Source organism: Sorex araneus, chromosome 4, assembly GCF_027595985.1.
Source record: "Sorex araneus isolate mSorAra2 chromosome 4, mSorAra2.pri, whole genome shotgun sequence".
Classification (NCBI taxonomy): Eukaryota; Metazoa; Chordata; class Mammalia; order Eulipotyphla; family Soricidae; genus Sorex; species Sorex araneus.
Genome location: NC_073305.1, coordinates 43527601 through 43550828, shown reverse-complemented (window position 1 = coordinate 43550828; position 23228 = coordinate 43527601). Strand labels below are relative to the sequence as shown.

The 23228-nt window shown below is 49.0% G+C and overlaps 1 protein-coding gene across 1 annotated transcript in view; it reads right to left on the bottom strand.

Moving 5' to 3' along the window:
• Positions 1 to 8337, bottom strand: part of TDGF1 (teratocarcinoma-derived growth factor 1) — a 29951-nt gene extending 21614 nt beyond the window's left edge. The window contains exons 1-8 of the mRNA XM_055135158.1: positions 8329 to 8337; positions 4123 to 4192; positions 3829 to 3868; positions 2857 to 2924; positions 2678 to 2791; positions 1894 to 2008; positions 1496 to 1605; positions 63 to 209 (exon numbers count right to left, since the gene is read on the bottom strand). Of these exons, the coding sequence (XP_054991133.1) occupies positions 63 to 209; positions 1496 to 1605; positions 1894 to 2008; positions 2678 to 2791; positions 2857 to 2924; positions 3829 to 3868; positions 4123 to 4192; positions 8329 to 8337 (673 nt within the window). The remainder of the gene's footprint in view (positions 1 to 62; positions 210 to 1495; positions 1606 to 1893; positions 2009 to 2677; positions 2792 to 2856; positions 2925 to 3828; positions 3869 to 4122; positions 4193 to 8328) is intronic.
• Positions 8338 to 23228: the final 14891 nt, after the last annotated feature.

Genomic DNA, 23228 nt, shown 5'->3' with positions numbered 1-23228 from the left:
GGGACGATAATGGAAATGTCTTTACTAGTTTGAGGTAATTTAAAATATCAGACTTTACTGACCATAAAATTTGCCTGACAAAAATTGCATGTAAATATGGTAGCTTTGTAGAACGAGGCAGATGCAAGGGAGCAAGAGCATGGTGTGCACAGACGGTGCTAACCCTGGAGTCCTGGAGGCTGTGAGGTGGTCATCCATCACCTGGCCATCTGGAAGGGAGGGACACAGGTCATTAAAGGAAAACCCTCGGCAATTTACCCTCCGGTGATCCCCCAAACCAATGAGGTGCCAGAAGGTTTATAGGCTCAACAACACCGACCAGGGAAGGAATCAAGAATTCCCTGATAAAACCTTTCAACCAGAGTTGTCAAAAATCTAACTGGCTCTTCCAGGAGCTCAGCCTTTGCAGGATGGGGCAGGACTTGGTTAGACTCTGATGACAAGCAGATGGCAAAATTTGTGGTCTCAAGTTCCAGGAAGAAAATAGGTTTCTCACCCACTTACTAAAGACCTATTGCAGAGCTGAGAGGATGTAAGGAGCCACTCTCTCTCTCTGGGAAGGGGCCCCCATGTACTCAAACAAAGCATTGATTTGCTTTTATTTACTTCATGAACTCTAACATCCCCAACTTTCCCCCCCCTTCTCCTTTTGTTTCATTTTGTTTTGCTTAGGGGACACAATCTGTAATGCTCAGGGCTTACTCCTGACTCTGCCCTCAGTAATCACTAATGGGCAGGGCTTAAGGAACCACATGTAGTGTTGGGGATCTAACCTGGGGTGGCCACATGCAAGGTAAGAGCCCTGCCCACTGAACTATTACTCTGGTTCAAATATCTCCAACTTCTAACATTCACAGCATCAAAACAATGAAAAGCCTCTGAACTTGGGCAGTCTAGACAATGGCTCAGGAGGCCGGCCCGTAAGCCTCTCTAGGTGCCTGGTGCCTGCCCTTCCGGTCTTTGTTCTCCTGAAATCAATGAAAATCAGTAAGGCCAAAGGGGCAGGGTGGGGAGAGTCTTCCATGATGTTTAAAGAAGTGTGTGTGTGTGTGTGTGTGTGTGTGTGTGTGTGTGTGTGTGTGTGTGTGTTTGGGGGGGTTGCGAAGCCTCAGGGGGAAGAAGTGCATTCACTAGAGTTGGAAGTCCCTGACCCTGTTTTAGGGGTGTGTACCAACTGAGCTGTCTCTCCTGGAAACTCTCTGAGTCTTACAGCCCAGAGGAAAGGGAATCAGACAGCAGGACTGTCATATTTGACTTAGAAACCTTTTCTTGTCTATTTTTCTCAGAATCAGTTCACATTCTGTAATGTGTCCACAGAACTGGGGGAGAATCCAATGAACACAGGACGGCCAGGGTTACTGTCCCATCCAGAGTCCTGGTGCGTCCAGATACAGAACTTGGGCTGCCAGGCTCTTCCCAAGTCATGGAGAGACCCCAGTAACTAAGCACAAGATGTGACTAACCCAAAACGGCAAAAAGGGCTCTATCCACTCACCACAACCAGGTAGAAATGCCTGTGAAAAGCAGCGAAGCTGGCCATGCCAGCACTTACACATGGAACACTTCCTGGGCAGCCAGGTGCCATGGCGCAGAGAACCGCAGTTCCTGTGAGTGAACAGAGATGGTGAGACATTCGTACCTTAGATGCCTCCCACCCGCAGCCTTTCCCCGACCCCACATCTCCTTTAAAAGTTTACTATGGGACCGGAGAGACAGTACAGCGGTTAAGGGCTTGCCTTGCACGCATCTGACCCAGATTCAATCCCCAGCACCCCATCTGGTCCTCCAACCCGCTAGAATTGATTCCCTTATCACAGTGCCAGAAGCCCTGTGTGTGTCCCCCAACCGCCTGCCCCCTCCCCACCACCAAACAGAACAGAACAAAAAGCTTACTCTTTGCGCACATCCAGCTCACAGTTGCGTCCATAGAAGGAGGGGGGACAGGCACAGAAGGACCCCAGCATGCAGGTCCCCCCATTCAGACAGCAGGTTTTGTTGAGCTCCTTATCTGAAAGGTGCAAAGAGGTGGCTGAGCGGGTGGAGGCAATGAACAGCTGAGTGTCCCTAAAAAAAGGCAGCACAGTGCTCCCCAGAGGGCTCGTGACATGCTGACTGCACAGACCAACTTGGCTGACCAAGTGCTCCTTTGGCCACCCATGTCCCTTACTGGCGAAACCCTTTTCATGCATAGAACAGTGGTGGGCCCCCAGGGTGAAGTGGAATCCCGTAAAGGAGTAGGTTTCCCAGAGGTGAAGACTATAGTCTTGGCCCAAGCAATAGTACAGCTGGCAGGACGCTTGTCTTGGGTTTTATTCCCCCCATATGGTCCCCTGAGTCCCGCCAGGAGTGATCCTGAGTGCAGAGGCAGGAGTAAGACCTGGGCACTGCCAGGGTGTGTTCCCAAAACAAATAAACAAAAAAACACACCCTCTAGGGCTGAGGACATGACTAAGTGCACACCTTGTATGAAGTCCCGTGTTCGGGCCTGGCACCACAAAAAAAGAAGAGTGAGAACATACTGCCTATTTCACCCCCACGAGAAGACCACTCCAGCCTTTGCTTGGCACAGGAACCAGAACCATGCTCTTCGGGAAAGTGTCAAAGCGAGTCTCAGGAGCCAAGAGCTGGCTCAGTACAGGGAGAGAACAGGGTTAAGGGTAAGGGAAGTCGCTCTTACTGTCCAGGATTCTCGGGGGAGACACAAACTGCAAAGACTGAGGGCGAACCGCAGGCTGCTCTCGGGGTCCAATGTTGTCACTTCTGCTGGCTAGACCTGTATGTGAAGGACAAGGTCACCACTCTGAAGCCAACCCCCTTGGAGTTGGTGTTTCTGGCCCCATGGAACTTGTCAGGGATCAAAAGAACAAAAAGTCTCACCCGCAACTAATTCCAATGCTTTGGAAATGACCATGATCCAAATCACACTAGGAAGAGGAAATCAAACACCAGTTAGCCGAGCAAAGCAAATAAAGCCTCTTGAGTTCATGTGGGGTAAGAGCACAGACAACTAAGAAGAAATTGTAGAACACGGCCTTTTTTTTTTCCCTCTTGGCGTTCTTTTAAAATGATTGGCTAATTCATACAAAACAAAGAACAGTTGTGAGAAAAAAATAGTCTAATATCCACCCGTGTTCAATATATTTTGTTACTTCTTAGGGTCTGTCCTCAATTCACAAAGTTTTAAGTTGGTATAAAATTTGTATCTTCTCTTTCATGTATGCGTTCCCCTGAATATTGTTCTCAGACAGCTATTTTAAAATGGCTGCTTGATAATCTAGGTAATTGATGAATCACATTTTACAAACAATTTCATCTGGCACTAGCTGTTTTTAAAAGATTTGTAGATTGGGTCTAGAGTGATAGTACAGGGGTTTGCTTTTCATGTGAGGACCTGGTTTAATCCCTGGCACCCAGATGGAGCACAGAGCTCCTCACCCCTACCCCCACGGAATATCACTCCAAATCCACCCACCCCACCATTTTTTAGAATGAAAAAAAAAACCAACCCAATTACTCTTAGTAGATTCGCAAATATTGACTATAGCTTCTTAAGTAGATTTGCAAGTATTGACTACATCTTCTTAGAAGCAGATCTTCCATTTGGTTGAAATATTGACCTTCATAACCATTTCAGAGTGCAGCCGTTAACCTCATTGAAATGTTAAAAGTAAAACCAGTGACGTAGTTGCTTCTAACCTTTCAGATCTTTCAGGAAAAAAACAGCCAACCTGATGGCGGTTCTCTTAAAGCTCAAGTCAAACAAAATTAAGTAGGTGTAGAACATCATTTCCTAAGCCCACCAAGTTCACAGTCAAGATTGCCCCCTACCTGGAAGAGAAGCGCTCCATCTTCCGGCAGTCCTTAGCACCTAACAATTTAGGGGCGTGGGAGTGGGGAGGAAGTTAGCAGGACTTCAATTCACAGCCATTGCCAAAACACCCAGAGGCGAACATCAACATTTCTAGACCTGAAATCTGGAACTTGATGGGAAAAGTAATCCCGCGGGAGCCAGGATGCTTGGGGAAAGTCCTCAGTGAAAGCTTTGACCCAAAGTCAAAGACTCAGCTTTCCTGGGACCCTCCCTCCGCCTGCGAAGACCCCCTGGGAAGGAGCGGGGCGGACCCTGCTGCGGGCGGGGAGGCGGGGCACCCACGGGTTCAAAGCCAAACCCCTCGAGGGTGGAGGCGTGAGGCTGGGGGACACAAAGAGGGAGAATGGGCTGGGCGGAGTCCGGCGAAACTGGATAACAGGCCCTAATGTCTCTATTGTTAGCTGCGGGTCAAAACATCAGATTTGGTCGGGGTGGGGGTGGGGGCTGGAGGGCGAGTCAATCACTCTAGCGCGCGATGCTGGAGACCGGGAGAGTAATTGGCATCACCAGGAATATCCCCAGGCCGTGTTTGGGTCTCTCAAAGCGTTTCATGCTAGCCCCCTCCCCTCCGCCCCGGGAAGGGGACTACGTTTTATTCCTTTCTTTTTTTTTTAAAAAAAAGAAGGGGTGCAGGTGGTGGCCGGAGCTAGAGTACAGCAGGTAAGGCGCTTGCCCTGCTCGCAGCAGACCCGGGTTCGACCCTCCAGCATCCCTTCTGGTTGCCCGAGCTCCGCCAGGAGTGATTCCTGAGTGCAGAGCCAGGAGCAACCTCAGAGCATCGCTGGATGTGGCCCCCAAACTAAAATAAATAGATAAATAAATAGATTAATTAATTAATTAATTTAAAAAAGAGGCGGTGGTGCTGAGGTCCCGGGGTTACTCGGTGGTGGGGAAAGGGTGCGCTGTCCAGGGTGGGCAGTAAGGCGAGGCCTGGCCGTGGAGGTGGGAGCACCAGAGCTCGCGGTTCCTGACCTGGCACCTGGCGTGGCTGCGCGGGACGTCGGGCGCACCCGCGTGGCAAGGGTGAGGCCACGGGACCACGGGGCCACAGGGCCACGGCCGGGTGCGCGGCGCTGCAGCCTGGCCTCCCAGCCCCACCTGGACTTGGGCCCACCCCCACCTCCCCTGCCCCCTGCAGCCACCGGCTTGCAGGGAGACTGAAAGCGTTCCTAGGTTTGGCGGCTCCTGGAGCATCCTCTAGGGCTGCGCTCCGAGCCGCGGTGCCCGGGCAGGTTTCATGGGGGACTTAGTGTGTCCAAGTCCTTCCTAAAGATCGTTTAACTCTACTTCTAAAGAGAAAGCCGGATGCTTGACTCCTGCCGTCAGGCCCGCGTGCACGGAGCTTTGTGTGTCCCTTCTGGTTCCCTTCCCCCATCCCTGTGGGCCGGATTTACCCAGGGCAGAAGGAACCCGCAGAGTTCAAGGCCATTTCCGCTTCAGCTTCTGCCTGTGGGAATGTTTAGGCCCCAGGTGTCAGGAAACTCCGCCGTTTGCGTCTACACCTGCAGCGGAGGAGAATTAATTAAAAAAAAAAAATAATAATAATAAAAAGGAAGATGGGGTAAGTTTCCGTGAGACCTATGTTGGATGCGACTCATTTATTTATAATTTAGCAGTATTTCCAAGTGACTCTGGGAGCTGCCGGCTTGGCACCTTGTGTGGCCCGGATCCTGTGAATATGCGTCAATGGGCTCACTGAGCTTCAGAGCACAGGGACCCTGGCCGGAAGCTCTGGGACCCGGCTTTTGGAAGTGCAGAGCATAAGAGAGCTAATCATACCTTCGCCAACTGACTAGGGCCCCCACCCCCACCCAGGAGGCTCAAGGTGAAGTGCACTGCTTGAAATTTTTGCAAGTCCCAGGCCTGCTGACCTAAGGGGTGCTGGCATCTCACTTTCTGGGGGAGACAATTAGTGGCATGGTGAATTTAGGGGTCTTTTCCTTGGGGGCTGAGTAGGTCTGCAGCACTACACCTTTGCACTGGTGCCAAAGGGGGCTGTGGCACAATCTTTAGAACCTGAGCTGGGACAGGTAGTCACATCCCCATCTTCAGAGAGGGAGGAACCGAGGTATAGAGGCCCAGAGTCAGGCAATGTTAGTGTGTGTGTGTGTGTGTGTGTGTGTGTGTGTGTGTGTGTGTGAGTGTGTGTGTGTGTGAGTTGTGTGTGTTTCCACCCGAACCCTAGGATGGACATTTCTGCCACACAAGCTCCCTTTTTCTCCGAAGAGGGGCATGTATGGAAACATCTGCGCTGTCCATGAACTCCAGAGGGGGCGAGTAGCACTGGATGCAAGGCGGATGGCCTGGGCCAGGTTTGGGGGTTAGAAGGGGAGGGAGGGGGGGCTGGAGCGATAGCACAGCGGGTAGGGCGTTTGCCTTGCACGCGGCCGACCCGGGTTCTAATCCCAGCATCCCATATGGTCCCCTGAGCACCACCAGGGGTGATTCCTGAGTGCAGAGCCAGGAGTAACCCCTGTGCATCGCCGGGTGTGACCCAAAAACAAAAAAAAAACAAACAAAAAAAAAAAGGGGAGGGAGGGGCTTCAGCGCTGAGTGACCATGTAAGGGGTCGGAGGCAGTGAGCTCTCTGAGAGGGTGAGATAGGGTTGGAGGGAAACAGGCAGGGTGAGATTAGAAAGAGAATGGCCCGAAGCTCAAGAAATTCCTGTTATGGAATGTCAGGAGAATGGGCCCAGGATATGCAGAAGATAATCCTTTCAAACATCCTACTCTCTCCCACCCCTTTGTCTTCGACATCTGCGTGCCTTAAATCCACTATAAAGGGGCCTGGAGCGATAGTACCTCAGGTAGGGCAATTATCCTTTCAGGCAGTCAAACCAGGATCCATCGCCAGGCCAGTATCCCACCTGGTTCTCTGAGCACCACCAGTGATTCCTGAGAGTGCAGAGCCAGGAGTAACTCCTAAGCATCACCGAGTGTCACCCAAAAAGCGCCCCCGCAAAAAAACCTACAAACAAACCCCACCAAAAACAAAACCCAAAAAAGCACAAAAAAACCAAAAATGCCACTTTTATAAGTGCTCTAAGAAAATATAAAAAGAAAAGGATTTTCCCCCTTTTTGGGACAACTTACTTAAAGACCTGGCCATCCTGACCTGACCCTCTGCTCTTCTCTTCTCTGCTCTCTTCCTTCCTTCCTTCCTTCCTTCCTTCCTTCCTTCCTTCCTTCCTTCCTTCCTTCCTTCCTTCCTTCCTTCCTTCCTTCCTTCCTTCCTTCCTTCCTTCCTTCCTTCCTTCCTTCCTTCCTTCCTTCCTTCCTTCCTTCCTTCCTTCCTTCCTTCCTTCCTTCCTTCCTTCCTTCCTTCCTTCCTTCCTTCCTTCCTTCCTTCCTTCCTTCCTTCCTTCCTTCCTTCCTTCCTTCCTTCCTTCCTTCCTTCCTTCCTTATGATCCCACCTTCAATCTCACCACCCCCGAACCCAAACTGACTCCCCGACGAATACATTTTTTCAATTATTGTAATTTGGGTCCCATGCTTGCAAAAGTGCTAGGGCCTGGGGGTTTACATACATACAGGTACCTCGCTCCTACTCCACAGATGAGTCCGAGGCCGCTGTCCCTTGCCCAGTCCTCTCTTTCACTCCTGAGAGTGCTAGAGCACTCTGGAGTTGTCTGTCACGACTCACAACGGAGAAAGGCCAGTCCTCCTGACTTGTTATCGTGGTGACTGTCAAGCTTTTCTGCCTCTCTGGTGGGGGATGGAGCTCTGTCCCTGCAGAAGTGGCAGAGGCAGCGGCCAGCCCTGCCACCAAGTGCTGTGTCTCAGAGACCCAGGGAGCCAGGCTGGGGGTGGGGGCTACAGGAAGTGCTGTGGAGTGGGGCTCCCGAAGGAACACTAAGAGAACGCTGAACACCAGAACCAAATGCTCTTGGTCTTGGGACACTTCCAGTATTGCACGCTGCTTGGTTGTGCTGCGGGGGATACAAAAGCGGGATCACAAGGCCAGAGAGATAGTGGGTCGGGAGCTTGTGACACAGGCTGAATTCCCCGGTACCACAATGCCTCTCAGCCCCCCCCCCCCCCCCCCCCCGCCGGAGTGATCACATACCCTGGCAGAGTCAGGAGTAAATCCTGAACACCGCAAGATTGGCCTCCAAACACATACAAAAAGCAGGGCCAAAAGGATGAACTAAGTGTTTACCGTCAATCAAGAAGCATCTGACCTGAAAACCTAAAAATTGACTATCAGAAATCAATGTTTAGATTCCTAATAGTCCTACTGAAGTGTATGCATATACCACCAACACAAGGCATCCGATTCAGAGAGGAGAGAGGAGTTAGTGTCAGCTAGCCAGGTCCACTAAATTCCATGGACGGGGAACACAGAGTTAAAATCCGACTCAAGAGTTAAAGAACAGAACAGCCACAGTCACCGCATAGGGGTTAAGGTCAAAAACTACCTTCGTCATGGGACTCCTAGGGACACCTTGAGTCTTACCTTGGTCATTGTTCTTGGAACTTGCAGTGGCCCGAAGACAGCCGCAGGCCAGCTCAGGGAAAACCTCCAACTCGGGAGTGCGGGGACCTCTCGCCCAGCCGGCTCCTGCAAACAAACAGCTTCTGATAAAAGCTAATGACTCGCTGTCTGCAGAGGCGCCCTGGGCCGGCTCATTAACAAGTTAATGGCTCTCTCTTCTCCCTGGCGAACTTAACAAATAGCAACTGGAAGTCTGTTTCGCATTTGCCACAGATCTTTGTGTGGGGTTCAGGACTGATTCCGGCTCTCAAAAATCTGCGGGCCCAGGGGCTGGAGAGGGAGTACGGGAGATAGTATGTTTGTCTTACATGCGACCAGCCTGGGTTTGATCCTGAGCCCCGCCAGGAGTGACCCCTGAGTGCAGAACCCGGAGTAAGCCCTGAGGTCTGCTGGTTACAGCTCCCATACCCACTCCACCCCCGCTTTATCGCCCCCCCCCCAACAACAACAACTAAAACCCCTGCAGGTCCAGCGTGGGAAAATGTGGCCACCTGAGTCATTTTCAAGCTTTATCTAAGAAGACACTGTATAAAAAACATGGAGAAGATTTCATGTATGTGCGTGTTTGGGGGAGGCCTACCTAGTATGAATTCCTAGGTAGCCATATCGTCAACTATGTTGCTAATGATCTTGGCATGCTTCTGCATGGCGGGGAAGCAAGGAGACAAATTTGGGGGCCACATTTAGTAGTGCTCAGGGTTTAACCCCGACTGTGCTCAGGAGCGGCCCTTGGCAGTGCTCACTTGGTGCTGAGTATTCCAACCAGGGTCACTGGGACATAAGGCAAGTGCCTCACCACTCCCCTTCTTCCCCCTACCCACAATCCGCTGTACTCTCTCTCCAGCCCCTGCTCCTGCATTTTTGCAGTGAGCTCCCCTGTACCTGTGTCTTGGTGAAGGTGGCGCTGTGATTGCTCAGGTATCATCACTGCACTCTTATGTGAAATGTCACTGGACCTCCTGTGTCTCTCTTTCCTGCTTGAGAGCAGCATTTCCCTTGCTCACATCTTTCTTTCCTCCTCGACTGTTGAGAACCCCCTAGAGCTCCCTACCCACCTGTCTTGGGGACTCCCGGAGTCTCCCAGTTCCTTTTGTCCAGTTCAGCCTTCCTCCTTCTCCTTTGAGATGTCTGATCCCACATCTGTCACCTGGACACCCATCTCCCCCCGCACATCTGTTTCTGCCCTCCTTTCTCTAGGAGTAGTTGACAGTGTTTTTCCCCTCTCTTGCTATTCTCCCTTGAATGTGAGTTTCGCCTGCCGCCTGCCTCCCCTTTCAGACTCTGCACGTGCAGGCAAGAGCCTTCTTCCTTCTCTGCATTCACGGTTACTCTGTACCTGCCACCAGCAGAATGGATTTCTGGAGTCTAGGGCCTGCACCCTGGCCCAGGCTCTCATAGTGTGGCCCCAGGAACATTTTGGAAGACAGGGGCTCTAGGCTGTTGCTCCCCAGAAGATGGTTCAGGTTAGGCCACTGGCAATAAGGCAGGGAAAAGGCCAGTGTGAGTGGGGGTGTAATAATGACCTGAGTTAAGAAGTGATATTATAGTTGCCTTCTGGTAAAAGGATGATCACCCACTCCTTGAAATGACTCCTATTCTGTGTATGAACAACAAGAATTAATGTCACACAATAGAAATGAGGGTCAGAAGGACTGGCCGACTGGCCTATGGTTGGAAGCTTGTCACAAGTGTTGGGAAGGGGAGAGGGCAGTTAGGATAGAGAAGGGAGCTATGACAGAGACCGTTGGAAATGATCACTCTGGACAAGAACTGAGTGCCCAAAGTAGGTAAGGGATATACATGATAACCTTACCTATATTGCAAACCATAATGCCCAAAAGGAGAGAGAGAGAGAGAGAGAGAGAGAGAGAGAGAGAGAGAGAGAGAGAGAGAGAGAGAGAGAGAGAGAGAGAGAGAGCGCCTGTTGGGGTGGGGAGTAGATGGAGGGAAATTGGGGACATTGGTGGTGAAAAATGTACACTGGTGATGGGACAGATGTTAGAACATCGTATGACTGAAACCCAATCATGGACAACTTTGTAATTTTTTTCTCACTGTGATTTAATTTATTATTATTATTTTTTTGCTTTTTGGGTCACACTTGGTGGTGCTCAGGCTTACTTCTGGCTCTGCACTCAGAAATTACTCCTGGCAGTGCTCGGTGCTGGTGCTATAGCTCCAGCCCTAATTTTACTTTTTTTTTTAAAAAAAAAGAGAGTTAATGTCGTAGATTTAAATATTCAAGAGGTTGGGGCCAGAGCTATAGCACAGCGGGTAGGGCATTTGCCTTGCATGAGGACGACCCGAGTTCAATCCCCAGCATCCCATATGGTCCCCCAAGCACCGCCAGGAGTAATTCCTGAGTGCAAAGCCAGGACTAATCCCTGAGCATCGCTGGGTGTGACCCAAAAAGAAAAAAAAATATTCAAGAGGCAAGAGCAGTGAAAACCCAAACTCTTTAGACTGAAGATGTACTGGTTGGAGAGCAATTGAATACGAAGGACCAAGTGACCCTAAGTGACCAATGGGTGAATCCCAGCTTATTATAACACAATTGCATAATAAAACCTCACCCACCTGTGCATTTGTAATTTGCCACTTCAGGAAGTGGCCAAGTATAGGAAATACCACTCCTGTCGGGATCTGGGTGGTACCTTGACACCAGGACATCTCCATGCCACAGTCCTCTTTCTTCCCTGAAAAATCTTTAAAATATTCCACCCCTGATTAATTTATCCCATTCCTTTACCTTCATAGATCAGACGTTTGTGTGAGCTGGTGTTACTCTCTCTGGAGGATGCCTGCACTCTGGACTCTGACTTTCAATACTCCTTAATAAATCCTTCCTACTCTTTATTTCTCTGACTCTCCTTGAATTCTTTCCTATAGCAGGTTGGACAGACCTGGGACCAGATTGGTACCTAAGGGCTGAGGTTCTGATCCGCACTTAGTAAGATGCTTTAAGTCTGGGTCCCATTAATGAGGGACCGTTAATCAGATCCCAGGGTTGGCATCTGAATCGGAAAGGGGATGCCCTTATGGCAGATTCCCTCATTTTATTGTCCTCTGTTCTCTTACAGCTGAGAAATCAAGCCCCTGTTCCTATGAAGACACCTACCCCCCTTAGGTTGCATCCTCAGGAACTGGAATAAATATTACACACACACACACACACACACACACACACACAAAATCACACACACCCTCTAAAGAAGCAGCTAATCTCAGTTTGTAACACCACCTGGCCCCAGTACTGCGTTAGCAGATGGGAAGATAAGGTCAGTGAATGGGAGCTCAAACTTGACCGGCAATTGGCCAGTTCGACCTTTTTTGGAGAGGAAGAGAATGGGGCAGGCTCCTTACGTTCAGGCTCTTGTGACCCTTCAAGGGGAAGCAGAACTGTGCAGGGCTTGCGGGACAGGTCTGCAGTCCAAGTCCCGCTCAGCCCGGACTAGGCTCCTCCTGGCTCTGCTCAGGGGTCATACCTGGCAGTCCTTCGGGGGACTGCGTGGTGCCAGGGCCTCCTGCATGCAAAGTTTGTGTTGCAGCCTGTTGCACTATCTCTCGAACCTTCGGAGGCCAACTTCTGCTGACAACACTGAATAATCAGCGGCTGCTACTCTTGTCTTTTCAGTCCCGCCAGGACCTCAGACTGGGCTGGAAACCGCACCCGGGGATGCCCAGTTCACACATCCCCACCCAGAGGCAGCGAATCCTCCTCAGAGCCATTTGACTTCTGTACCGATGCCCCTTTGAGGGGCCTCCATGACCTTTGCTTGTCTTTCTGTTATAAGAGGTGGCCAGGAGACGGGACAGCAGGCCTGCCAGCGTCCATGAGGGAAGGACCCAAGCCAGATTAAGCCAGCTCTGGGAAAGTTTACAGGTGACCCTTTGAGATCTAGTCCAGCATTTCAGAGGCTGCCTCTTGCTTGTGATTTGTCCAGGAGGGGCGTTAGCATAATGTTTGGGTGCAGCCTGAGCAGAGCTGAGAAAGAGACACCATGGGAGGTGTCTGCTAGCTTGGGAATAGATGCCACGAACCCCAGCTCTGGGATTCTTTTTGTGTGTGTGTGTGTGGGGGGGGTTACACCGGGCGATGAACAGGGGTTACTCCTGGCTCTGCACTCAGGAACCACCCTTGGTGGTGCTCAGGGGACCATATGGGATGCTGGGAATCGAACCCAGGTTGGCCGAGTGCAAGGCAAACGCCTTACCCGCTGCGCTAGTGCTCCAGCCCCTGGGATTCTTATAGATTGTGCTTCCTGAGGGCAGAGGGGGCTCCTTGCTGCTGGATCTTCCATCCTGAGGAGATAAGACCACCTGGAGCCAGACTTTCCTGCCAGGAGACAGTCAGCAATGGAGAAAATTAGGGCATAGCAGACAATGGGAACAAAAGAAACATTTGAGAATGCCAAGTATTGGGGGGAGGAAAAATAGATTAAAACCCACACAGTGGAGGGCCAGAGTGATAGCACAGAGGGTAGGATGCTTGCCTTGCATGTGGCTGACCTGGGTTCGACTCCTGGTATCCCTGAGGCCAGCCAGGAGTGATTCCTGAGTGCAGAGCCAGGTATAAACCCTAAGCACCACCAGGTGGGGCCCCCAAACCAAAACCACCACTACCACCAATCCCCCAAAACCCATATATCTATTCAGTGCTGCTGTCCTGCCAGTCCACTCCCAACATCTCCAATAAAATCTGTCACTGTCTTGTCTTGGGTCTCCTGAGGGAGCCCTTGCTCAGGGCCACCAGCACTGAGACAATACAACAGCAGCACCTCTCCCAGAATAAAGACTCAACAGTATGTTTGATTGGTCAATTTCTAGCACTGGCATTGCTTGGGAAAAGTGGGGACACTCCTGAATTATTCCCCCAGAAAGCTATGCCATTCCTTACCAGCTGACTGTAAGAAGCATCTTAATTTTTTGTTAACTTTGTATATCAAAAATAGCTTCAGCCCTGGAGTGATAGCACAGAGGGTAGGGCGTTTGCCTTGCACACAGCCAACCCGGGTTCGATTCCCAGCATCCCATATGGTCTCCTGAGCTCCACCAGGGGTAATTCCTGAGTGCAGAGCCAGGAGTAACCCCTGTGCATCGCCAGGTGTGACCCAAAAGTAAAAAAAAAAAAAAAAAAAGCTTCATTCTTTGTTCCTGTACTGCTTGCAGGTTTCTATTTCTTTTTTTCTTGTTTGCTTATTTGTTTTTCTGGCCATACCTGTAGGTGCTCAGGGCTTAGTCCTGGCTCTGTGCGTAGGGCTCACTCCTGGTGCGCTTGGGAGACCCCATGGGGTGGCAGGGATTGAACTTGGGTTGGCTTCATGCAAGGCAAGAGCCCTTCCTGATGTGCTATCTTTTCAATCCTCTATTTTTTTTTCTAAGACCTGGCAGGTTGTTCTTAGAAAAAACAGGAATTGCATCTGTTTTAAAACCATGCAGATGCTATTCACTCTAGGAAACTCTTCCTGACAGTGTCCTAACTTCTGGTTGCATTGAGGGTACCTGACCTGGGACTCAGGATCTAGCATTTACCTTGTTTTGTTTCATGCTTTGGTTTGGGGCCATACCACCTGATGGAGTTCCTCCTGGCTCTGTTTTCAGACATCAAACCTGGCTATCCTTGTGAGACCATGGGATGCCAAGGCCTCCTGCAGGCAAAGCCTGTGTTCTAACATGTTGCTCTGTCTCTTGAACCCCCAGAGTTCACCTTATACTGACAACATTGAACAGACAGCTGCTGGTTTTTCTTGTCCTTTTTGTCGAGAAATACAATAGTCCAGAAACCTGGGCTTCCCCTAGTGCAGCATCTCTATGTGTACTTCCTTTGGGCTAAGTCTTCCCCCATCCACCCCGTCTGCAGCTGACACAATAGTTCACTTTCAGCTCTACTTACTAAAAGAGGGGGTGGGGTGGGGACGAGGCCTTTGAGAAGAACCACAGGAAAACAACTTGCTTCCCCTGTCCAGAGCCAGGAAATACAACAAATACCCGCTCCTCCCAACAATAAAGGAAAGAGAAACAATGTGCAAGCAATATTGAATTCCGGGCAACTTATTCCAGAGAGCTCAAAACAAAATAATCTTGATGTACTTAACTGTAAACCGTGTCAGGGGAGGGAAGGTCTGATTTAGACTTTGTCATGCTATGATTTAGAACTCTTCGCCACTAAAAATCTTCTCTTTCCAATCAAATGCAACAAATATCAACCAGTTAGTAACTCTGTGCTGAGCACTATAGGGGAGAAGAGAAGAGATCTCCAAGATTATGCTTTCCCACTCCACTCCCTGTAACCTAAGCCAAGAGCCTTTTCACTGCTTTAGATTTCTTATAGGCAATGTCAGGGCCAGAACCCCAAGTCACAGAGGGATAGACAGGGAGACAGAGTCCTAGGACTAGATTTAGGCAAGCTTGGGTCTTACTTGGTTTCATGTGAATTGAAGACTCACTTAAAAGTGCTTCTTGGGGCTGGAGTGATAGCACAGTTGGTAGGGTGTTTGCCTTGCATGCAGCCGACCTGGGGTCGATTCTCAGCATCCCATATGGTCCCCCGAGCACCGCCAGGAGCAATTCTTGAGTGCATGAGCCAGGATAACCCCTATACATCCCTGGGTGTGACCCAAAAAGAAAAAAGTGCTTCTTAAAGGGATGGGGGTAAAGCACTTGTCTTGTGCGTGGTCTACCCGGTTTTGTTCCTAGCATCCTATGGACCCCAAAATAGGTCCAGGAGTGATTCCTGAGTACAAAGCCAGGAGTAAGCCCTGAGCACCACTTGGTGTGGCTCCAAAACTTAAAAAAAAAAAGCTTCTTAAATGGATTTTTGTATTTGATTACATCCTGACATTCTTCAATGAGCACAATGGTATAATGGTTTGGGAACAAATTAAATGTAACTGGAGGGCTGGAGGCTGCAGTGTAAAACCCAAACTGTATCAGAAATGGAGTAAAATGTTCCACAGACGAACTTTCAGAATGAGAACAGCCCTGGGCACTTTGAAGTGTGCTTGGCTCTGTGGAAACAGCCGAGTCAAGCTGGACTTTCACTTGCGGATACTGGGCACTGATACATAGGGATAGTAGTAAGCCAAGAAGTCCCTATCAATTTGTTAGCAGTGATGTAAAGCAAAACAAACACTTTTTTTTTTTTTTGCTTTTTGGGTCACACCCGGCGATGCACAAGGGTTATTCCTGGCTCATGCACTCAGGAATTACTCCTGGCAGTGCTTGGGGGACCATATGGGATGCTGGGAATCGAACCCAGTTCGGCCACATGCAAGGCAAATGCCCTACCCGCTGTGCTATTGCTCCAGCCCCTAAAACAAACACTTTTATTTGTTTCTTTTGATGGGCACACCCAGTGACGCTCAGGAGTTACTGCTGGCTTTGTGCCCGGCAGGGTTCAGGGACCATATAGGTTGCCAGGGATTGAACTCAGGTCAGCTACGTGCAAGGTAAACACCCTACCCGCTGTGCTCCAGCTTCAGTCCAGCAAATATTTTAAAGCTTTTTTGGGGTGTCTCTTGAATTCATAAAGTACATGGAAGTGGGCAGAAAAGAAATTTCCTTTTTTTTTTTGCACAGTTTATGTACAGGGGTTACTCCTGGCTCTGCACTCAGGAATTATTCCTGGTAGTGCTCAGGGGACCATATGGGACGCTGGGAATCAAACCTGGGTGCAAGGCAAATGCCCTACCTGCTGAGCTATCTGGTACCAGTGTCCCAGGGTTGCTGCTGTGCCCCCAAGCCCACACCCAGGTCATGATTCTTGGGGTTCCTCAGCAAATGTGTTAATGAGTTCACCCTGTGGACAGTTAATCTGCTCCAAACGGGTTCTTTAACCTTAGCTTCTTAGCCTTCAGGGGCCGTCAACACCTGAACCCGGAGAAGCCCTAAGATAAACACCCATTATAGTCAAGGCAGGTTCTTGACTGACCTGCCTGTATTTGGCTTTTTAAAAAAAAAAACAAAAAAAAAACCCTGAACTTCCAGTTTTTGCTTAAATTCCTCCAGGGTGGGATGGGGAGAGGAAGGAGAAGGAACATAAAGTTGCTTTTCTTATTGCACAATCACTGTATCACTATCATCCCATTGTTGGTCGATTTACTCAAGCGGGCACCAATAACGTCTCTATTCCTCCCAGCCCTGAGATTTTAGCAGCCTCTCCTTACTCGTCTTTCCCAACAATTAAAGGCTCTTTCAGGGTCAGAGGAATGAGAGATATTGTTACTGTTTTTGGCATATCAAATACACCATGGGTAGCTTGCCAGGCTCTGCCCATGTGGGTGGGATACTCTCAGTAGCTTGCCGGGCTCTCCGAGAGGTATGTATGTATATACATACATACTGTCTATAATTTGTTGCCTACTGTATGAACTCCATCAAATGTGGGATGGTAATTATGAAAAATGGGCAGGAAGTGTCATATAATGAAAGCGGCCTGTATCATGGCAGCAGTTGTGTAGTGGAGGTCGGCTGCCAGGGCTGGGTCCCTTGGGGCGGGGAGGTTCTCACCCGTCCCCCTCTGGGGCGCCCCGAGTGAAAACAGACTGGCGTGGAGTCCCATTGCACAATATGACAAGGATTTAAACAGAGAATGCCCATCCTTAAGGCCTCAGACAAGAGGAAATGGACCCAAGTGTTTAATGTTGGAGGGCCGGTGCCAGCAGGCTGTGCAGCAGATCACGTTTCCAGAGGCAGAGGAGTGAGAGAGAACAGATATTTGCAGAACAAAAACACCAGGCATGCATGGACTGGGCTGATAAGGGACAGAGGACTGGACACAGCTGACCTGGTGAAGAGAGAGTGGGATGTAGGTGACAGGTAAGGTCTGGACTCCCAGAGAGATAGATCATGAGACCTAACCTGCCAAGAAGTTTGTGCCCCGACAGTGGAAATCTATAGACCTTAAATAGGTTTATGTATATAGTTTTTGAGCCACACCTGGTGGTACTCAGGGCTTACTCGTGGCTCTGCATCAGGGATCACTTCTGTCAGTCTGAATGGACCATATAGGATGCCGGGGATCAAACTCGGATTGGCCACATGCAAGGCAAGCACCCTACCCCACTAGAGCTCCAGCCCCCAATCTGTGTGTTTAAATGCTGTCTCTGGCGCTGGAGCTGATAGAAACTGTGGCGAACTAGGAGATACAGCCAGGACACACAAAGACCTGAATGGGGAGTGGGTCAGATGAGGTGAAGGGAGATTAGGCAGAATCTTTGGGGTCTGTGGAGATTCAGTGGCGAGGAGAGGTGTCAGGGGTCCGTTTTGAGGGGGTTGTACAGTTTCTGATTCTCTAAGGGTTTAGAAAAAGACATTGATATGTAGCCTAAGGGCCAACAGGCTGGAGGACACCGTACAGTAGCTCAGGAAGGTCCATAGCTTTGTGTCTCATGGGCCTGGCCTCAGTGTCAAGGTCCACCTTTAGTGCGAGCTCCTGAGCCACGTGTCCTGGGATAAGGTGATGCAACTCCACTGCCCTGGCAAGGCAGTGGCCGCCCACATCAGCCGAGGAGTCAGACAGTGTCTGATGTAGTTCCGCTGCCAAAGGACAGCACTTGTCATCCTGTTTTGGTTCTGACATTTTCCAAGGTTAGGCAGAACATTCTAAAACACCATACTTGTGCCTGACATATAACAGACAGACAAAACATATTAGCTATTGGGTGGGCTTGTGGCTAAGTGGTACAGCATAAGCCTCGGATGACTGAAGCACGGGTTTGATCATCAACACTGGAAAAAAAAGTTATTATTTTTTTTGTCTGTTGGAAAGTTTTTGTTTCTGCTCTTTATATGTATTTTATTTTGACCTTATAATAATGGTGGTACCAGCATTTCAGGGGCCAAAAAGGGAACTGGCACATACGGGCCCACGTTCTGCCCAGGCAGCCGCCAAAAGGAAAAAATCTTTCAACACCATTTTACCCTCCGCAGGGTAATTCCCGCAGAGGGAATTTAGGATAAGCATTCTTGATAACCGCGGTTTGGCATGCCCGAAGAATTCTTCCTGGGTTTGCTAACTGGTCCTCGCCATTGGCACAGTCATCCTCTAGAGGGCACCAGTGAGTGCTCCGTCAAATCTGCAGTAGGACCAGCCCTTGTGCGGTAAGTTTTCCCGGTACAGATGACAAGGCTCACAGCGCGGCCGCTGGCGCAGATCTGAGTTCTGGATTCTTTCAGTTAAACATATATTTGTGAAGAGGTCTGGCCTTTTCCCAGGAAAAGAAAAAAGGAAAACAAGAGTCGCAGAGAGGACGCAGTTCCCCGTTGCCTGCCCCGGGGGGTGCGGGGGCAGCTGCCTGAGGATTATCCTCAGGGGCGGTCCAAGTCTAGACTCCAGGACCTGGACTTGGGGGCGAGGGTGGGGGGAGGTGCAGCGGGAAGCGGTACTACAGCAGCATCGTGTGTGAGTCTGAATTTCCTGGCAGCCACATGAACAAAGTATGGAGGATCAGGTGAAATGAACTTTCAGAGTATATTCAGAGTATATTTTGCTTAGCCTCAGGTACCCAAAATATTCTAAACACTATCATTTCATCCTGGAGTTGTGAGAAGGATTACATATGAGGGCCAGTAATAGACTTCTGGGACCTGGGTGCTGTGTGGGAGGTTTTCTTTTCTTTTTTTTTTTTAAGCAGAGGGAGTGAAGGGTGAGTCAGGAGTCTCACCACTTGCTTCCACCTACATGGGAAGCATTTAGTAATGGTAACTGAAGTAGAGTGAAATGGTTTATGGAGTGGGTTTTTTCATTCTTCTATAATTAAATCATGAAACGGGGGCGACTGGCTGGTGAGACCAGGACTTGCCTGGAAAAAGGCAGTGCTGGTGACTCAGTGCTCCTATGGGAGTCCGAGACATAGAATGGCCATGAAGATATTTGGTCCCCTGAGAATATGGGGTGTGCAACCCCTTGGGAGGTGAGATTGACCTGTGCATGTCCCTGTAGCCTGTATTTCAGGAGATGCTGCAAGGCCAGGCTGGAGCTGACTTGTATATAAAAGTGGGAGCTCTACAGGGGCTGGAGCGATAGCATAGTGGATAGGGCGTTTGCCTTGCATGTGGCCAACCCGGGTTCAATTCCCAGCATCCCATATGGTCCCTGAGCACCACCAGGAGTAATTCCTGAGTGCACCGCCAGGAGTAACCCCTGTGCATCGCCAGGTGTGACCCAAAAAGCAAAAAAAAAAAAAAAAAAAAAAAAAAAAAAGTGTGAGCTCTATGAAACCAACTCATTGGTAATAACAATAAGGCTGTGGAGGCAATGAGGCTGCTTCCAGCAGTGAGGGAACCTTAGGAGGGGAAGCCCACAGGGCACAAATCAATCTGCTGCTGTTTGGGAGCTCAGAAAATACCAGGTCTTTCTGGAAACATGTAGCCCCAAATTAGCAATCTGCACACAGCGAGTTAATACAAGAATGGCCATTCATTAGATGCACATAAGCACAGTTTGCATTATAAGGTTCTTCCTGGTTCATTTCTGGGAAGTAAAGCAACTGTGGGGGCATTTTGAAAATACCTTTCCCTGAATCCCACTCTAGGGGCAATCCAACTGGGTCATGCCAGTAAGGGCCCAGTGGGAGTCTGCATCAGATGGAGCTAATTCCGGACCCTTGTCATTTGGTTGTGGTTTCTGGGCCAGCAGGATGGGTATCGAGAATTGTCTCCAGGAACTGACTCTCGGGTCCTCTCTGACCTCTTCGACAAACTGCATTTTAACAAGAACTTGGGTGGTTTGGGCAGAAGGTTGCCAGATACATACGATATAGGACAAGTTCTACCAAACATTTTAGAAAACCAACAAGAAAATTTTCGGTTTACAATCCATGCGTGGTTTAAGTCTTGCTATTAAAGTTATTTCTGTTTGCCTGGAATTCAAGTCTAATGTAATTGCCTGTATTTATAATTTGATAAATTTCTCAACCTTCTCTGGGTGCACAGTCTAGGCTCATTACCCCAACTCTAGCATCATAGAGGGGTCCCCTGGGATTTGGAAATAATTTGTGGAGAATATATTTTTCTTATTTAATTATGATTAAGCTTTTGAGGGTCAGAGAGATAGTTCAGGGGTTAAGGCACTTGCCTTGCATGTGGCTGACCCTAGTTGGACCCACAGCACTACATACGATCCCCCAAGCACTGCTTGTGTGCCTCACCCTGTAAAATCCCCCAACGTTAGAAGACTATTTTGAAAACAAGAAGTAGATATGATTAGGACTTTGAATATTAGTTCTCTTTTGTAAATGGAAATAATATTGAGGTAGTATCTGAACTGAAACTGTCTTTTCACATTACATTCTTTGTGGGGGGATGTGGGTTGTCTTCTGGGCTATTCTCAGTGGTGCTTGGGGTCTACTTTTGGCTCTGTGTTAGGAATTTATTCCCAGCAGTGCTCAGGCGACTGTGCATGTGCAAGGCAAGCACCTTAACTCCTGTATGATCTCTCTAGCCCTTATTTTTTACCTGTGGCTTAAATATAATAAAAAACAACCAAACCTAAAAAAACCTAACACTAAGTACTAAGTAGGCAATCCACTGTGTATCAAAGGAGAAAATTATGTAAAAATTCTATCCTAGTGGCTTGAAAGATACTCACGGGTGAGGGGAAAGCATTTACTTTATAAATTTGGGGGTCAGGTTCACTCCCAGGCACCACCAGACCAGAGCCTGGAGCTGTGAGACCCACAGAGCAGGGCTGAGGCTCACTGGAGTGGTCCCTGAGCATTGCTGGGGAGCCCCAGCCCCCAATTCTAACCTAAGTAAGTTTAAGCACACTTGCCACTTTCGAGGTATGACTTAAAATAGAGACAAAACCCCATCCACATAGCATACATTTAAAAATGACAATTTAAATGTTATAAATGTCAAAAAATAGAAAATATTTCATGTAGAAAATAGTCCTTCTAAAATCAACCCCTTCTTTGTGATTAGAATTATTATGTATATATTTGACCATAGATGTTTTTCTGCTTTAGGGTAAAGGTGCTTGAGGAGACTTCATCAGGAAGGGAATTTGCATGTGTGTGTGTGTGTGTGTGTGTGTGTGTGTGTGTGTGTACACATACATTTAATCACTGTAGCACTATAGCACTGTCCTCCCGTTGTTCATCGATTTGCTCGAGCAGGCACCAGTAACGTTTCCATTGTGAGACTTGTTGTTACTGTTTTTGGCATATCCAATATGCCATGGGTAGCTTGCCAGGCTCTGCCGTGCAGGCGGGATACTCTTGGTAGCTTGCTGGGCTCTCCGAGAGAGATGGAGGAATTGAACCCAGGTCGGCCGCGTGCATGACGAACGCCCTACCTGCTGTGCTATCACTCCAGTCCAATCACTGATTATTAATTATTGAACTGTCACAGTGTACAGAGTTTGATATCAGTATAGCAAATTTGCCCGAGTCTTTTTTTTTGGGGGGTGGTGGAGGTAGGGGGCTTAGTTATAGCTCTGTGCTCAGGGATCACTCCTGGTGGGCTCAGGGGACCATGTGGGATGCTGGGGATCAAAACTGGTCTGCTGCAAATACCCTGCCTGTTGTACTATCTCTCCAGTCTTGAAAATTTGCCCAGTTAACAAAATTTTTGAACAGAATCCAGACCCTAGACTCACATATATTTTAGGAAATTAGAAAAACCAAAGAAGGTCTAGGTGTGGACTGGCACCAGTACTTTGCTGTATATGATTATTCTATACATCCAGGATCTTTTTGTTTTATTTATTTATTTATTTATCTTGCTCTTTGCTTTTTAGAGGGTCACACCTGGAGATGTTCAAGGGTTACCCCTAGCTCTGCACTTAGGAATTACTCCTGGTGGTGCTCAGAGGACCATATAAGATTACCATATGGGATGCCAGAGATAGAACCATATGGGATGCCAGAGACTGAACCCGGGTCAGCTGCGTGCAAGGCAATTGCCCTCCCTGCTGTACTATTGTTTCGGCCCCTAAGCATCCAGGATCTAAAGCTCAGCCTCAGAAATCAACAAATGTTGTAAACCAAGGCAAGTCAATTCAAATAAATCTCTTTGAGGGACCAGAGATAAGGATGATAAATAAGATGCTTGACTTGCTTGAGGCTGACCAGGGTTTGATTCTCTGCACCCTGAGCACAGAGGCAGGAATAAACCCTAAGCACAGCCAGATGTGGTCCCTCAACCTCCCGAACAAACAAAACAAAAACAATGTTCCTTTGAAAATGCTTGTCCAGTGACTAACCTTTGTTCTAAAGTAGATGGCTGGATGGTAAATGGCATCTTATTCCAGAGGAGCATTTTGTTATGTTTTGTTCTTAGCAGGCGAGAACAGATTTTTGTTTTGGGGCTATAGTGGCACTGCTCAAGGCTTATTCTACCTCTGTACTTAGGGGTCACTCCTGGCAGTTTCTTCGACCATATACAGTGCTGGGGATTGAACCCGGGTGGCTGAATGCAAGGCAGGCTATACTATCTCTCCAGTTCCAGGACAGATTTTAAAAACAGACCTTTGATATCTGCTGGTTTAGAACATTTGCAACACATTTTTTACATTCCCTGGGTCACACGCCTGTTTCTCCTGCGTGCTGGGCGCCCAGAACCATTCCCTCCTGCGTCCGGCTTTATCTCGACCTGCAGCGAGAGACCAGGCCGGCTGGGCGCCAGCCTCCGCCGAGGGAGGCGCAGATAATCCCGGGTTAGCGGGCTCCAACTGGCCGGTTTGTCATCTGCTCCGTGCCAGGCGCTCCTCTACGAAATCTGTTTTGTCTCCTGCCGGGCTGAGTCACATAGAATAGATAGAGAGTTTATCAGCACATGTCCTCCAGATCATATTATCAGCTTACAAATATAGCCTGTTAGCGCACACCGGCCCGAGGCTCGGGCGCAGGGCTGCCACG